This window comes from Phoxinus phoxinus (genome assembly GCF_949152265.1).
Source record: "Phoxinus phoxinus genome assembly, chromosome: 17".
NCBI lineage: Eukaryota > Metazoa > Chordata > Actinopteri > Cypriniformes > Leuciscidae > Phoxinus > Phoxinus phoxinus.
In genome coordinates, this window is record NC_136892.1 from 31793983 (window position 1) to 31811580 (window position 17598).

At 40.2% G+C, this 17598-nt stretch overlaps 1 protein-coding gene across 19 annotated transcripts in view; it reads left to right on the forward strand.

Moving 5' to 3' along the window:
• add1 (adducin 1 (alpha)) overlaps nucleotides 1–17598 on the forward strand; it is a 51291-nt gene that overhangs the window by 17397 nt on the left and 16296 nt on the right. For 10 of the 19 annotated variants that reach the window (XM_079586489.1, XM_079586477.1, XM_079586478.1 and 7 more), the window contains exons 3-11: nucleotides 2753–2915; nucleotides 4505–4656; nucleotides 4740–4820; nucleotides 4981–5130; nucleotides 6047–6190; nucleotides 6303–6401; nucleotides 7200–7373; nucleotides 8454–8801; nucleotides 15135–15230. In XM_079586489.1, coding sequence (XP_079442615.1) covers nucleotides 2753–2915; nucleotides 4505–4656; nucleotides 4740–4820; nucleotides 4981–5130; nucleotides 6047–6190; nucleotides 6303–6401; nucleotides 7200–7373; nucleotides 8454–8801; nucleotides 15135–15230 — 1407 coding nt within the window. The remainder of the gene's footprint in view (nucleotides 1–2752; nucleotides 2916–4504; nucleotides 4657–4739; nucleotides 4821–4980; nucleotides 5131–6046; nucleotides 6191–6302; nucleotides 6402–7199; nucleotides 7374–8453; nucleotides 8802–15134; nucleotides 15231–17598) is intronic. The other 9 variants (XM_079586487.1, XM_079586476.1, XM_079586479.1 and 6 more) reach the window with 1 other exon arrangement.

The window sequence follows — 17598 nt, forward strand, 5'->3', positions numbered from 1 at the left end:
AAAACGTATCAAAAGATGGAGCAAATCCGACCTTTCGCGAGTTGGGGAACGCAATGTTTCATGACGCATAATATAGATTCCATTCTAGAGATGCGCGAATGGCCTACTATTTCATCCACAAGCGCATCACAAAACTCATCATCACCGTCCATCCGCACGAACGCTTTTTTACCAATTTTCAAAACCGCACCCGCCCGCCATCCGCTGATTGTTTTAAGGTCTATGGCCGATGCTAGGCGCTACTGCCGCGAGGCTAGAAAGCTCCTGGCTGTTCTAGAAAGGAGACTGATCCAAGGCAGCAAAGATATTTAACGGCTAAAGTCCGTAGTATTGGCTATGTTGTCCCCAGAATTATGATTGGCGCACAGGGATAAAAATAAATAAATATTTTCACAGAGTAAAGTCTTCTCTACGAAATACAATGCAAGAGATCGCACGGGCGCCTCCACTGATTAGCCTATATGTCTGCTATATTTGCTTCTTATTTATTAATTCCAGCGGTTAATTAAAGCGGTTTACTGCTGTACCGCGGGAATTTCTTGCTTTTCAACCGCGGTAAGAAAATGCATACCGTCCCAGCCCTAATTTACATAGAGAGGAAATAATCACAAAATAAAAGCAAGGAAAATTCAAACCGTTATTCAAAAGCTTTACATAGAAAGGAATTATAATAATCACACTATAGCCAGGGGTGCACATAACTTTTTCAGTGAGTTACTCAGGTGAGGACCAGGAGATGGTGTTTGGTACTCACCCCATATGTAGCGTGGCCACAGCTGTCAATCATGACGTCACATTTCCATTTTTATAGCATAAAATAACTAACTAAAACCAAACTTATAAAATAAAAATAAACGAACACTTAAATTTACATCAGCGTGAAAAGAACGACCTAAAATGATAGAATTTATTTTTATTTGAAGTGTTATTTGATTGTTCAGATATATGTATTTGTATAAATTAAATATAATTAATCCTTATTAAAGATATTAAAGAGCAGTGAATTTTCTCTTTTTATTTTGTTGTTTGATCAATATTAAGTGTACAGAAGGCATTAGGTTTATTACGCACTGTCACTTTAAGAGTGTGCAGATCCAATTGCACTGATGCACGGTACGTTCTGTAAAGACATAACCGACTGTGTTTACGTGAATGCTCTCCAAAACGGACATTTAGACATAATGTTGTGTATTCGTCCATTCAGACGCGAAAGAGAGCTCGATTCAGTCCTTGCGCGCAGCGTCTATGTGCGGGGCTGCACGCCTCGGGTCGTGTGTGTGTGTGTGTGTTCGCACAGAATAACATACCGAATAAAGCTGTCTTTCGCGTCGTCACTCTTATTCAGATCTATCCATATCTCTGCTCTTCTCTTTCTCCCAGACGTTTACATTTTTTAACGATTTGAGACATGCATGAAGCGCATGCCGACTCGGTAGATCAGCACGTTCCAATTCAAATGTGCGCATCTTCCACAAACGCAAATCAGTTCTGACTGGATCACTTCCCCAATCGTCCCTCCCTTACATTTCCGTCTAGTTTTTATTCGTCATAGTGGTCGTCATTTAAAACAAGGTTTTTATTTAGTTATCGTCTCGTTTTCATCTGTGAAAAAAATTTAATTAACACTGCCTAGGTTGCAATTTGGCGACAGTACGCAAAGGCGCGTAGTAACACAAGTGGCATTACGCATTCCTGATTTTTGTCGCGCATGCGTACCTGCGTACTAGTTATGTGCACCCCTGACTATAGCAATTCATAGAGCTTTGCATAGAAAATAGACACAAAATAAAAGCAGGGGGGATTAAAGCAGTTATGAATGGAAATAAGGAGACAAATGATACAGTTATAAAATTTATTAGAGTAAAATTAATTAAAATAGTAAAAAGGTGATGCATAGAATAAACTTCTCATCTGGCAAAACACCGGTGTTATCTTATTTATTTATTTGATCAAAAATACAGTAAAATTGAAAAATGTTAATTCAATTTAAATGAACTTTTTTCTATTTAAATATAAGCTGTATCATTTTCATCTTCATTACTCCAGTCTTCAGTGTCACATGATCCTTCAGAAATCAGTATAATATGATTATTTGATGCTCAAGAAACATTTATTATCAATGTTGAAAACTGTTGCGCTGCTTCATATTTCTGGTGGTGTCCGTACAGTTCATTCAGCTCCCAGTAAACCCCTCGTGACTGATTTCTCAATATGCCCAGCAATCGTGTGTGTGTGTGTGTGTGTGTGTGTAAGCACAGAGGGGATTCTGTTTATGCAAGCGGACAGTCAACGGAAGAATAAAGAAGCTCTTTATCGGGCAGAAATTGAGAGAGAGAAGGAAAGGCAGCTGATTTTCAGCTCTCATACTTTTTAGGCCAAGAACCGTCTTCCGTCAACTAGTCGCTGTCAATGTTCCCTCAAAGACATTTGCTCAATGCTGAAAAATATTAAAGTCAAGATCAAGTATATTTCCGATGGTTTGAAGGTGCTTAACTTTAGATGCTCACCTTTTGAAAATGGAGCATCTCAGGCAAATAAAAATGTTAAAAAAAACAATATTAATGTAAATATACAGAATAATATTTATATATTTTCAGTATTGCAAGTTTTGAGGTTGCAGATCAAGAACCATTTAGTGTGTAACTCGTGCCGTACTGTTTGTGCCACAGACACGAATGACTCCTCAAGTCATATGTAGAATGGGACCGTGTAGTTCTGGCTGTAATTGTGTGTGTGTGTGTGTGTGTTTCAGGTGTTCTGTGATGAGCTGGAGTCTCTGATCCAGGATCAGATGAAGAAGGGGAAAACCCCCACCAGTTTGCTTGCCCTGCAGCAGATCGCTGACTTCATGACCACCAGCGTTCCCACCATGTACCCCGCCGCCCCGCAGGGAGGCATGGCTGCCCTCAACATGAGTGAGTGTGTGTGTGTGTGTGTGTGTGTGTGTAGGAATCAACTGCGTTAAGCCACGGTCACTCTAAACTTTGAGCACGCAAACTTTCTACGGCACTGCAACGATCGTGATATCACATCACGATATCACAACACACTCATGACGTCTTTTTTTTATAAACATAAATCCAACATTTAACAAATAATAATGAATCCAAAAAGTTAAAATATACAATCTGCTCCACTGTACTATCGTGGCTTGATGTATCGACCTTCTATTCATTTATATACTAATATAATTTTTAATGTATTTTCTGTTTTAATTTTGAGTAATTTTGTTGTCTGTAATTAAATCATTTAAAATATGTATATATTATTTTTATTTACTTTAATACTTAATACTTTTTATTTTTAGTAATTTTGTTATTTTTTTTCAGTTTGTCATTTTCATACTAATATTTAAAGAATTTTTCTTTGAATTTTTTTCTTTGAATTTTAGTTCGTTTTAGTAATTTTGTGTTTTTGTCATTTGTATTAGTTTTTTAATTTGTCTGTTTTTTCCCCAATTTCAATTTTAGTACTTTGTACTTTCTAGTTAGCTAAGCTAAATGAAAATTAGAAATGTTGCTTTGGCAAATAACTTTTGTTTAATTTCAATTAATGTTTATTTTAGTTCAAGTAACAAAAATGTTTTTATTTTATTTTATTTTTTATGGTTTTAGTTTAAATTAATGATAATCCTGGTGTTCCACACTGAAAGTAAAATACTACTTTAAACAACAGCTTCAGTGTTTTAAAGAACTCTACACCTATATTAGGGCTGTCACTTTTTATTCGATATTCGAATATGCATTCGAACATGACGTGAAATATCCGTAATCGAACTTCAAATAAACTATTCGGTTTTTAAAGTGCTATGTCTAGCGCATTTTTTACAGTCTATGATTAGACCGTTTGCTTTTTATTTAAAAAAAGCGTGTTATTTTGAAAGCGTGTTACAGGCTATAGGCTATGTTATAGTCAGATATGACGGCACGCTGCAACACGCATCACCGCAGATCTATTCATCAAGCGCCAAGCCAACGTGCAAACTATCGCAAATCAAAGTGAAAGTAAGTCGCAGTCGCTTTAACACACAATAATAATAATCTTCATTAAAAGTAAAGAAACGAAATGATCTTACCAGGGCTGCCGCTCTCTCTTATTGCGGTCTTTGATGTTAGCTGATGATCAATAAAATGCAGCTCATATCTATTGCTTTCGGTGACATTGAATCCATTAAATCTACATATAGCGCGGGAATTGAAGATCGGATTTATATCCGGTTTAAACCACATTTAGGCTTATGTGACCAGGTGTAAATGGAATCGTTTTGATAGCTATCCGATCTGAGAAAACGCATGAAGTGGCCAGGTTTAAACCGAATAGATGGGAATAGATATTCGAATACATAGGCTGGTATTTGATATCCGTTCGAATTTGATTTTTCTCAAAAATGAGAGCCTTAACCTATATGTTTATGTATTAACGGCAGAACAGTCCTAACAGACGTGCGTGTGTGTGTGTGTGTGTGCGTGTGTGTGTGTGTGTGTGTGTGCGTGTGTGTGTGTAGGTTTGGGGATGGTGACTCCAGTCAATGACCTGAGAGGTTCAGACTCCATCGCTTATGAGAAAGGAGAGAAGCTCTTGCGCTGCAAACTCGCTGCGTTTTACCGCCTGGCTGACCTCTTCGGCTGGTCTCAGCTCATCTACAACCACCTGACTGTGAGCGCCACAAATATACACAACACATCTCAGCAGGACCTTTGATATGTGGCAATACAATATAAACCTCTCTGTCTCTTCAGGTCCGGCTGAACACTGAACAGGAGCGCTTTCTGATTGTCCCGTTCGGTCTTCTGTTCAGTGAGGTCACGGCCTCCAGTCTGGTAACCCTGCCTTTGTTTTATCTCAATCCTCAGAACGTGACTAACATCAGGCTGTTAATGCTTACAGATATTATTTAATAGTGTATAACCTGTAGGAAAATATTTAAAGCAGTAGCCAGCAGTTGTAACTTGTATTTAGCAGCACTGTATGTGTCCTCAGGTGAAGATCAACCTGCAGGGTGAGATCGTGGACCGCGGCAGCACGAACCTGGGCGTAAACCAGGCTGGCTTCAGCCTCCACTCCGCCATCTACGCGGCCCGGCCCGACATCAAGTGCATAGTGCATATCCACACGCCCGCTGGCGCCGCGGTACGAGCCGGGTCATGACAAGCTCAACAATAAACACTTGGGTCACACTTTCTGTTAGATGTCGTGTACTTGCATTGAAAAGTGTGTTGGCTACAATGTATATAATGTGTTCATGTTGCATTGCAAAACACTAGATGTGTGATACGGGTACGGCTAGGGCAGGTTTGGTGGTACGGTAAGTTTAAGGATGGGTTAAGGTCTAAGGGAAGGGTCAACAGTGTAATTATAAATGGCGTTACATAATTTAATTACAGCTGTAATTACATGCAGGTATTTTTTTTAATGCAAGTACAATGCAAAAACATGTAAAAAATTAGTGCATTATGTCAAATGTTTGAACATGGTAGTTAAAGACGCTTAATATAAAGTAGGACCAACTTTTCCAATTCATTAATTAATACAGATGCTTTTATTTAAAACGATTGCATAGTCAAATATTAGCATAATATGGAAGGTTGTTTCGCCATTGAATAAAAAATAAAAGGTATTTGCGACTTTTTATCTCACAATTCTGACTCCTTTTTTTTTTCTCCTAGTTTTTTAAGAAAAAGTTGTAATTATCTTTTAAATTGTTTTATTCCGTGGCAGAAACGAGCTTCCATAGTATTATTAGCATAAAGAGATGGTGCAAAAAATATTTTTTTGTGACCAAAGAATTACATGCATCTTGTTTGTTCACATTTCATTAATTTTTATGTACAAATTGCAGCATTTTTACATAGCATTTGATCATTTAATTTTGAATTCTGTTGTATTTGGATGTGTTTTCATGTGCCATTTAGTTTTTAATAGACTTAAAAATAATTAATTCTTGAATAAATGCATTTTCTCATTTCTTTGCATATTTCATGGTATATTTATTTTAATTTGAACTGATACCTTCATAATGATGATTTTGAAATAATTTGACCTCCAGGTGTCTGCTATGAAATGTGGTCTTCTGCCCATCTCACCCGAGGCTCTGGCGCTGGGCGAGGTGGCGTACCACGATTACCACGGTATCCTGGTGGACGAGGAGGAGAACGTCCTCATACAGAAGAACCTGGGTCCCAAGAGCAAGGTACCATTCATACACTGAGATTAATTTATCAATTTCTGTCTGACTATAAGCCTGAGCTCTGTCCGGTTTTATGTTGTGTAAATGTGTGATTGACATGATTGTTTGTGTTCAGGTGTTGATTTTGAGGAATCACGGTCTGGTGTCTGTTGGAGAAACAGTTGAAGAGGCGTTTTACTACATTCACAACCTGGTCACAGCCTGTGAGATTCAGGTATCCATCAGTTTCGCATTTTTAATGTGTGAAATTACTGTTTCCAGCAGAGCTTGACATAATAATATAGTCAGAATTTTTTGTTGTTGTTGTTGTGTATCATATTTGATGCAGCAAGGCTTGTTTGGCTCAAATAGTCGAACATAGTGAGCATATGGAGAGAGAAAAAAAGCTCAAACTGAGCAAAAATATGTAATTTGTTGCAAATGCTGGTATTTATATGGACAAAAATATGATTCGTATGCTTGTAATGTAAATTAACAGCAGAATACTTGCATTAAATTCTAATTATAAATGTAATATATATATTATCAGTCACTAAATCTACCAATAATATGATTTGGTAAGATGATATTTAAATGCTTAGTTTCAAAGCTCTGTAGTTTTAAAACGCATAATGCTATGAAATATAATGATGATTGAGAGATGAACAAATAAACCTTCCTCAAAAGCCTGATGATCATATTTGATACTTTTATGATTTTTCTAAAAAATGTCGTATGGGTAATCAAATAAACCAAAGTTTCTTCTGTCCATTAAGTGTTCATCATGAAATATTACTAACAATATCAAAGTTTACTTTATAAAAATCACTAAAGATTTCACAGCAAAAAGACACGAGCAGAAAGTTACACTGAAGGCCTTTTACTTGCTAAAAAAAGTCTAAACTATCAATCAGACGACGGAGGGAATGTAGTAGATTGTGTGCGACAGGTTTTACAGCAAAGTGTTGATCATGTAGTTGGTGCACTTGGCTTTATTGGATTAAATGTGAGTTTTTCCGGTCTGATATTCCAGGTCCGCACCCTCGCCAGTGCGGGCGGTCCTGATAACCTGGTCATGTTGGACCCAGGCAAGTATAAATCTCGCCCACGCCACCTGGAGCCGGCTGGAGACGGGTCGAGCTCGCACCCGAAGTGGCAGATCGGGGAGCAGGAGTTTGAGGCCTTGATGAGGATGCTGGATAATCTGGTAAGCGGGAGAACAAACTTTATCTTTTATATTTATTTATTTTTACACCATAATGGTACCAGGATCTCCAGACAGCATTCACTAACTTATATGGTGTTTTCCGCCAAAGTTAAAGCTCAAGGATTTATCTTCCTACAAGTGAAGAAATTAGTCGAAAGTATTGTAATTTCCCTATTGTGAAATTATTGAATTTTGTTTTACAATATGTTATTGCCCATAGTCTCACAAAATCCTTTTGGAAACTCTGCAAAGAGCAATATATATTATATAGCAAATCTTGGCTGCGTGGTTGTTTATATCGTTGCAAAATGTAAACTGTATTATTGCACAGCTCTATATAAAGTTGGACATAATCCAACTTTATCTGCATGCATACAGTATATACTCATGTTAAGCGATATATAATATAATAAATCTCAACTGCTTGATTGTTTGTATCATTGCAAAATTTAAAGTCCCCCTGTAGTCAATAGTTTTATCTCTTAAAATGCATCTTTAATCAGCAAAATTACATATTTTTTCGTTTTTTTTTTTCTTTGTAAAAGATTTATTCATGCCTTAAAATATCTTGAATGTAACTCGACACCCTTGCCTCATTTAGTATACGTGATTCTATGGATATGCAAATGAGCCCCGCCTCCACTCACTCACTCACAGATCCACTGGTTGACGATCACACGTTGATCTGATTGGTTACAAGGTAGTGTGTGACGTCAGAAACACCAGCGATTTCAAACCGTGTTTTTGAGACTGTCTTTGGTTCACTGCAGTTTTAAGCAGAAAATATTCAGCAATGCTGTCGACTTATGAACTTACACATGGTTTGTCTTAAAGCAGATTAAAAACACCACATAGACACATAAACAACATTAAAAGCTTTAACTATATTATCGGCCAACTCTATTCTGTTAAATGCAACTACAGAAGTGGATCAAAGTTATTTGACAATACCGTGTAATGTTGACTACTGTAGAATATATCATAAACATCATGATTTTCTGTAAAGCTGCTTTGAAACGGTGTGTATTGTGAACATATTTGACTTGACGTGATTGGGTCTCTCTTTCTCTCCCTCCACAGGGCTACAGGACTGGTTATCCGTACCGTTGCCCGGCGCTGCGTGATAAAGCTAAAAAGTACAGTGACGTTGAGATTCCCGCTTCAGCCACGGGCTACTCATACGCCGAGGACAGTGACTCGGGTGCGCGCTCCCCGTTAAAGCACAGCTTTCAGCGGCAGCAGCGGGACAAGACTCGCTGGCTAGCCGCCGGGCGGCCCGACGAGTCGGCGGAGGAAGGCCAGGACGGCAGCGGTAGCCCCAAGGCGAAGACTAAGGTGTGGACGAACATAACACACGATCACGTGAAACCCTTGCTGCAGTCTCTCTCGTCCGGTGTCTGCGTGCCAAGCTGTATTACCAACTGCTTGGTCTGTGCCAACCTTATTGTTCATAGTTTAGAAACGTACTGCTACAGAGCTAGAGAGGGCGGCTGGTTAGCACCCCGACACCAGGGCAAAAGAACACCCCCTTTACCCAAGTGGCTTTGGGCGTGTATGCCTTTTTCTTCGAGTCAAATGTTTGACAACCAAAGAAAATTGTCCTTTCGACTCGTTTCGTCCTGTAAATAACAGCTTTTTTCTCTCGGCTGACTTCTTAAGGCAAGGCACTACAGGTCAATAGGGAAAAACATTATCATAACACACCCTATGATATCTATTATCCTTTGTGAAAAAGTTTTTTAATATTTAACATATGCGAATAAAGCATAATCTAATTAAATATGCGCTAATTTGCATACAGTTCTAGAATAGAAATCTGAACATTGGATAAAGCCATGTTGAAAATTCTCGTTTCATTGATGTATTAAAGTCAAAGTTTTACATTTTCTCTTTTTATCACTCCATAAATCAGAAAATATTGTCAACCGCCAGATAAAATAATTTGCACCAAATGATATATTAACAAAGCCCAGTGTAAAAACCTTCAGAATACAGATAGTAATTGACTTACAGCCTTTAATGATTTGTATTGTAATTTAAATCTAAAGATGCAAATAGATGAAGTGCAATAAAATAAACACTTTATTTAGGATGTTTTCTTTCGATTAGTTTGAAACAACACTTTATGGAAAGCTAAATAGGCCAAAATTTGCTTTTTTTTTTTTTTTTGCTTGTAGTTCTTGTCTTAAGATTCTCACTGGGTTTGAACACTTGGTCCATATTGCATTTCTTTAACTTATTAACTAACCTATTAATCTTAACCATGTGTTCTCGATCTTGCTTCCTCTGATTTCTCTCTCTAAGCAAGTCCGTATGTCAATCACAGTGTCAGGCTCCTCCCCCTCTCTCACGATTGGTCGAAGGGGTGTCAGGGTTCTCTCCGGCTGCTCAGTGCATGCTGTGTTGCATGATTGATCAGATGCATTGTGGATCTTCTCCTGGGGGACCAGGAGGGTGTGGCATGTGCGCAAAGTGGGTGTGGCTAATCCTTACTGCTGCTGTGGATTTTCCTCCCGTTTCTGTTGTTGTTTGTTTCATTTATTGCTTTATTTCGCACCTCTTGTATTGTTTGTGTTTTAATGGAGCCGTTACTCCACATGAACGGTTTCCTCAGAGCAAACCAAGTAACTATCGCAGGAAGCCTTGAAGAGAGTCATTTGTGTGGATAATGTAGTGTGCACTTAGATGCAGTGATGAAGACAGCGCATACTGGAGTACAGTAGAAGACTTGTATTATGATCATTTATGATCCTCTTTAGATAAAAGCTTTGGAGTGAACGGATGGATGAATCTCACCAAAAAATGTCATATTTCATCTAAAAAATTATATAACAGAAAATCTGAAATTCTGCTTTGCATAGAGAAAAAAAATAAAAATTTAGGACCGTTAAGATGTATTAGTTTTTACATTTTGACATTATTTTAATGACAAATAAGCCCTGTGGTTGCATTTTAGCAGGCTACTAATGTGTACTTAATTGTCGTGAATACCGCATATACCCTGAATATAAGACGACCCTGAATATAAGACGACCCCCCTATTTCCAGACTTATTTTTGGGACAAAAAGAGATTTTTGTGGAAAAATCTGGTTTTCAACAGAAAATTATTTTATTTGAAAATTGCACTGATAATTCATTCTCTCTCTTCCAGCACGCGCGCGCACCTTTCTCTCTCTCTCTCTCGCTCTGTGTCTCGCGCACCTCTCTCGCGCACCTATCTCTCTCGCACGCGCACTTCTCTCTCTCTCTCGCTCTGCGTCTCGCGCACCTATCTCTCTCTCTCGCGCGCACTTCTCTCTCTCAATTCAATTCAAAATTTCTTTATTGGCATGACTGTACACAATACAATATTGCCAAAGCTTGGAATACATATAATAATTATAAACACATCAAAATAATAAAATATTATAACATAACTTACATTTAATTGTACAAATGAACAGTGTGACCAATTACACAGTGTGAACATTTCATACCACAGTGTTTTAACATATACACGAGGGTCACTGTGGTGGACAGTAGGGAAACACACTGAGGCCAGACATACACACACACACACACACACTCTCTCTCTGTCTGTCTCTCTCGCTCTCTCGCTCTCTCTCTCTCTCTCTCTCTCTCTCTCGCTCTCTCTCTCTCTCTCTCTCTCTCTCTCTCTCTCTCTCTCTCTCTCTCTCTCTCTCTCTCGCTCTCACTCTCGCTCTCGCTCTCGCTCTCGCTCGCCAGCGCTTTAATTCAGTTAAACACAGATATTATGTTGCTTCTCTAATTTTACATGCAAGTATAGCCGAAATCACAGCACAGATATTGTTTTTATCTTATGTGTATTAGATTTCATCAGACGACGGCTCGATTATCAGGATTTTTGTGCAGATTAACATCTTGGAAGGGAAACCTGGTTTTGTCTTAATGGGTCGCGTTTCAGTCGCTATTTCATATTAATTCGTTCTTTCTCTCTTTCCCCCCGTGATTTTGTCTATATCGCGAATATAAGACGAACCACCATTTTTCAGCCTATTTTTAGGACAAAAAACTCGTCTTATATTCGGGTATATACGGTATAATGTTAAAAAAATCTTTAAAATACCTTTAAAAAACAAATTGGTTTACTGATATTAAAAGATTTTAATTTAAGGCCAGATATATGTTTGTTTTTTTAAAGATAGTCTCTATTAAAAAATTCTATTTTTTAATTCAAATTTTTTTTCTTTTCATATTTTTGCTACTTTTACCATGTTTCTTCCATCTGGCATAGCTTTAAATTACTAACAAATCTTTTAGTGTTTAGGTGAAATATGAGTTTTTCTGTTTGAGTTTCACATAGACTGCAAATGCTTCCAAGAAAATAACAATAATTTGTAAAGGCAATCAAGGAATATCAGAGAAAATCCGTTTTTTTGCCGCACATTCTGTGGGAGAAAAAGCTCGTCTGCTTCTAATCCTGGAGTTGTGGCTTGCTGTTTGATGTGACTCCATGTTCTTTCCTTAAACCGCTTAAAAATATTTGTGTTGGCTTTTTAATTTCTATTTTTATGAGTTTCCTTTTCTTCTTTCTGAATTGGATTTACCTTTTCCTGAACTCTTCCTGCGCATGAGTGTATTTTAACTTTTCAAATTTCAAAATCATCCAAAAAAAGAAAGGAAAAATCATTGGTTCATGAGTGGTTGTTAACTCTCCGAACGATTGTCTCTAGTTGGGGGAGAGCGTGTTGTGTTGTGGGGCTCTAAACGTGATCAGTGAGTATTTCATGTTTACGTGTTCATCCCATGTGCCCCGTTTCTCCAGCGCCCATACGGAAACCCTTCCTCATGACTTTATTTCATTTTGGTAAAAGCAAGTAACTCATTGGCTACTCATGCTATTCTTACCCAGGCCAAAGGCTAATAACTATCTTTGCTTCAGAAATATTCAGTACTCGCTCTTCATCTTTATTTGAATCCATGTATTTGAGCTTTTGGAGTAAACCTCTGAAACTTTAAGCTGAAACCTCATAAACTGAAGTTCATCTTGTACGTTTTAAGAAAAGTTGGGCGTAATTCTGTCCTTCCTCACAGAGTCTGTGTAGAGAGAGAGAGTGTGTGTGTGTGTGTGTGTATGTGAGAGGGTGAGTGAGTGAGTGTGTGTGTGTGTGTGTGTGTGTGTGTGTATGTGTGTGTGTGTGTGTGTGAGAGAGAGAGGGTGTGTGTGAGAGGGTGGGTGAGTGTGTGTGAGAGGGTGAGTGTGAGTGTGAGTGTGTGAGAGGGTGAGTGTGTGTGAGAGGGTGAGTGTGTGTGAGAGGGTGAGTGTGTGTGAGAGGGTGAGTGTGTGTGAGAGGGTGAGTGTGTGTGAGAGGGTGAGTGTGTGTGAGAGGGTGAGTGTGTGTGTGAGAGGGTGAGTGTGTGTGTGTGTGTGTGAGAGAGGGTCAGTGAGGTTGTGTGTGTGAGAGGGTGTGTGTGAGAGGGTGAGTGTGTGTGTGAGAGGGTGAGGGTGTGTGTGTGAGAGGGTGAGGGTGTGTGTGTGAGAGGGTGAGGGTGTGTGTGTGAGAGGGTGAGGGTGTGTGTGTGAGAGGGTGAGGGTGTGTGTGTGAGAGGGTGAGGGTGTGTGTGTGAGAGGGTGAGGGTGTGTGTGTGAGAGGGTGAGGGTGTGTGTGTGAGAGGGTGTGTGTGTGAGAGGGTGTGTGTGTGAGAGGGTGTGTGTGTGTGAGAGGGTGTGTGTGTGAGAGGGTGTGTGTGTGAGAGGGTGTGTGTGTGAGAGGGTGTGTGTGTGAGAGGGTGTGTGTGTGAGAGGGTGTGTGTGTGAGAGGGTGAGTGTGTGTGTGAGAGGGTGTGTGTGTGAGAGGGTGAGTGTGTGTGTGAGAGGGTGAGTGTGTGAGAGGGTGAGTGTGTGAGAGGGTGAGTGTGTGTGTGAGAGGGTGAGTGTGTGTGTGTGAGAGGGTGAGTGTGTGTGTGTGTGAGAGGGTGAGTGTGTGTGTGAGAGGGTGAGTGTGTGTGTGAGAGGGTGAGTGTGTGTGTGAGAGGGTGAGTGTGTGTGTGAGAGGGTGAGTGTGTGTGTGAGAGGGTGAGTGTGTGTGTGAGAGGGTGAGTGTGTGTGTGAGAGGGTGAGTGTGTGTGTGAGAGGGTGAGTGTGTGTGTGAGAGGGTGAGTGTGTGTGTGAGAGGGTGAGTGTGTGTGAGAGGGTGTGTGAGAGGGTGAGTGTGTGTGTGAGAGAGGGTCAGTGAGGTTGTGTGTGTGTGTGTGTGTGAGAGGGTCAGTGAGGGTGTGTGTGCGAGAGGGTGTGTGTGCGAGAGGGTGTGTGTGCGAGAGGGTGTGTGTGCGAGAGGGTGTGTGTGCGAGAGGGTGTGTGTGCGAGAGGGTGTGTGTGCGAGAGGGTGTGTGTGCGAGAGGGTGTGTGTGCGAGAGGGTGTGTGTGCGAGAGGGTGTGTGTGCGAGAGGGTGTGTGTGCGAGAGGGTGTGTGTGCGAGAGGGTGTGTGTGCGAGAGGGTGTGTGTGCGAGAGGGTGTGTGTGCGAGAGGGTGTGTGTGCGAGAGGGTGTGTGTGCGAGAGGGTGAGTGTGTGTGTGTGTGTGTGTGTGTGTGTGTGTGTGTGTGTGTGTGAGAGGGTGAGTGTGTGTGTGTGTGTGTGTGAGGGTGAGTGTGTGTGTGTGTGTGTGAGGGTGAGTGTGTGTGTGTGTGTGTGAGAGAGGGTGAGTGTGTGTGTGTGTGAGAGGGTCAGTGAGGTTGTGTGTGTGTGAGAGGGTCAGAGAGGGTGAGTGTGTGAGAGGATGAGTGTGTGAGAGGATGAGTGTGTGAGAGGATGAGTGTGTGAGAGGATGAGTGTGTGAGAGGATGAGTGTGTGAGAGGATGAGTGTGTGAGAGGATGAGTGTGTGAGAGGATGAGTGTGTGAGAGAGAGTGTGTGTGTGTGTGTGAGAGAGTGTGTGTGTGTGTGTGTGTGTGTGTGTGTGTGTGTGTGTGTGTGTGTGTGTGTGTGTGTGTGTGTGTGTGTGTGTGTGTGTGTGTGTGTGTGTGTGTGTGTGTGTGTGTGTGTGTGTGTGTGTGTGTGTGTGTGTGTGTGTGTGTGTGTGTGTGTGTGTGTGTGTGTGTGTGTGTGTGTGAGAGAGAGTGTGTGTGTGTGGTGTGTTCTAGTATCTGAAGGGATTTTCTGGCTGTCCACTCACGCCTCTGTCCACTGCTAAACACACACACCAGCTTCTGCCTCCTCACCCCACCTCACACCTGCCTCCCTCGTGGTCATCATCCTCTTGAATCTTCTGTTTTTCTCTTTGTGTGTGTGTGTGTGTGTGTGCTCTTTTCTTTCTTTTTAGCATTTTCTGTCCTTACTATACGCCCAACGGCAGTATCAATGATGATGAGGGCCGCGGCTGCCCCGGCACGGATGTCAAATTTAAGTTTATACGTATTGATTTAGAATCATATTTATTGTGGTGATTGTCAACAAATGCAAATTCCAAGCAGTATAATATGTTAAATTGATATCATTTGAAAAGTCTATTCTTACTAATTAATTGCTTTGTGTGCAGAGGATTAGAGGAATTAGAATTTTAGAATTTAGAATTCTTGTGATGAGTTCCAAGCAAAGCAAACTGTACATCATCATTGGTTCGTTGCTCAGTGGACAATTATAATTTGACCAATAATGTTTCAGATCTGCTTTGTGTTTATTTCGTATTGTTTGAGAGGCATGAATTAAACTTTTTTGTTTGTTTGTTTGTTAAATATTTAATTTGGGTAAGTTTTCCTTCGTTTCGGTTTATTTGAATGACTGTGCTTTGATAATTTCAGTGGACTAAGGAGGACAGTCTCAGACAGGGTCCTGTGGCCAATCAGTTTGTCCCGATGAACACCAACCCCAAAGAGGTCCAAGAGATGCGCAACAAGGTCTGAACCTTTTTTTTTTCATGTAGATTTAAGACATTTCAGTGACGAGGAAGCAAAAACTTCTAGCTCTTGCAAATAGGGTTGGGAATCGAGAATCGATCCAATTCTGCAATCGGATACTTGTTATAAAATGTTAATTTCGATTCCTCTTATCGATTCCCTTTGTGAGTATTTCAATAAGACTTTAATCAATTCAAGCGTGAGACGACTCTCGCGCTTTTTTCTGGGGTGCAGGCGTGTGTAACTATATTGGGTAATTATAACTCTTAAAGTGACAGCAGCCTAATACTCCTGCTGCTGTCTGTAGAGCCGGGACTTAAACGCGTTAATTAATTACACAAAAAATAACGCGTTAAACATTAACGCATTTTAATCGCACTTAGTTTTGCACCGCGGAACGTTTCTCACTGGATGAGTTTAGGCGGACCGATTATACTGGAGCACCAACTAGCGTTCATATCTTCCATAGACAGTATATAAACGATAACTTCAAACAACAAACCACAGTGAACATGAATAAAGAAGCTGACGAGACCGGTTTGGCTGGCCCCGTGGATGGGACATTTTGTTATAAAAAACGAACGGATGGAAGCGTCGATAAGAGCATGGTTGTGTGCAAGCTATGCAACAAGGAATTCGGAACGGCTATTGCTACACTTAATGGCAAAAATAGCACTGGTCTGCTGGACTTGGTTGAACAAAAATAAACAAGATTTTGTTGCTTAAGCTTATGTATTCAGTCATTATTCAATGGTATACTAAAATCCATGTGAAAAAAATTACTTCTCACTGTTCTCAGGTCAAATATTTATATGAAATTAAAATGTCCCGGCCCTAATAATAACACTAATCAAACAACACAAGACAAAGAGAAAATGAATTTGTTCTTGACTGAATAACTTTTCTAACTACTGTATTTTCCGGACTATAAGCCGCTCCGGAGTATAAGTCGCATCAGTCAAAAAATGCGTCATGAAGAGGGAAAAAAAACGTATATAAGTCGCACTGATTTAGAAATTTATTTCACAAAATCCAAGACGAAGAACAGACATTTATTCTGGAAAGGCAAGTTATTCAGCTCCACAACAGCACACAGAACAACAGCTGAATAGTGTCCGGTGTGTTAGCGTAACACATTAACAGTTATTCAGCGACACAATAGCATAAAGAACATATTCCTGAGGCTGAATAGGCTAAACTAACATTAGCCAGCGAGTCCAACAAGTTACCGGTCAGCAAGTTCTCCAAGCTCCCGATCTCACTCCTCAACACTGAATCCATTGAGTTCTTCCTCGGTGTCGCTTCTGAACAACTCCGCTAACTAGAGCGCCCTCTCGCGGCTGTAGACGGTAATGTTTTCTCTTGGTTCATCTCAGTCAGTATGAATTCATTTTTATATATAAGTCGCACCTGACTATAAGTCGCAGGACCAGCCAAACTATGAAAAAAGTGCGACTTATAGTCCGGAAAATACGGTATATTTGTAATGTATATTTTAAGTGCAGTGTTATTTTACATTTGATTACAGTTTAACAAATTTATATTAGTTAAGCAAGGTATTTTTAAACCACAGGCAAAAGTGTTTAGTGATGCACCGAGATGAAAATTCTGGGCCGAAACCGATACTGAAAATTTAGGATGCACTTGGCCGAAAACCGAAACTGATACCGAAAATTTAGGATGCACTTTGCCGGAAACTGAAGCCGAAAATGGCTTCTTTTAAAAACTTTAATATATATTTATTTATATTGCTTAATTTTTAATGAATCTGAAATTAAAAATCACAAACCAATAGAATAATCATCAAACTTTTATTACCACTAACAGTTAGCCTACATAACAAAACCGAAAATATTTTATATATTATATATATTTTATATTACATGCGCTTCATGAGGCACACGCGCGCGGTCTCTTGCTCTCTCTCTCTCTCTCTGCCGTGCACGCGCTGCGCGGTTTGGAGCACAGTCTCTGTCTCGCGGGCGCGCTCGCTCTAGATTCCGGAGATTTTAACTAATTCGCGGGCATCAGTGAGCCGCTCTCAATATGCGGGAGACTCCCGGAACTTCCGGGAGACTTGGGATGTCTGTATTTCTATACTGAAATAATATCGGCATTATAATTATTGATTTTTCATTACGCAATTTTTTGGTGCCCCCTCAGCTCATGCGCGTGGTGGGAGCGGCGGCTGAAACTTTAAAATACTTCCATACCGCTGACATGCTCAATCTTTGCAGACGCGTGCAAACAGCTCGACCGTGAGTGAAACCCAAGCACTTGCGCGCGGATGGGAGGGGCGCGGTTGACATTAGTTTTCGGTTGACATTTTTGGCTGGCTTTTTTATTTCGGCCCGAAACCGATAATGCC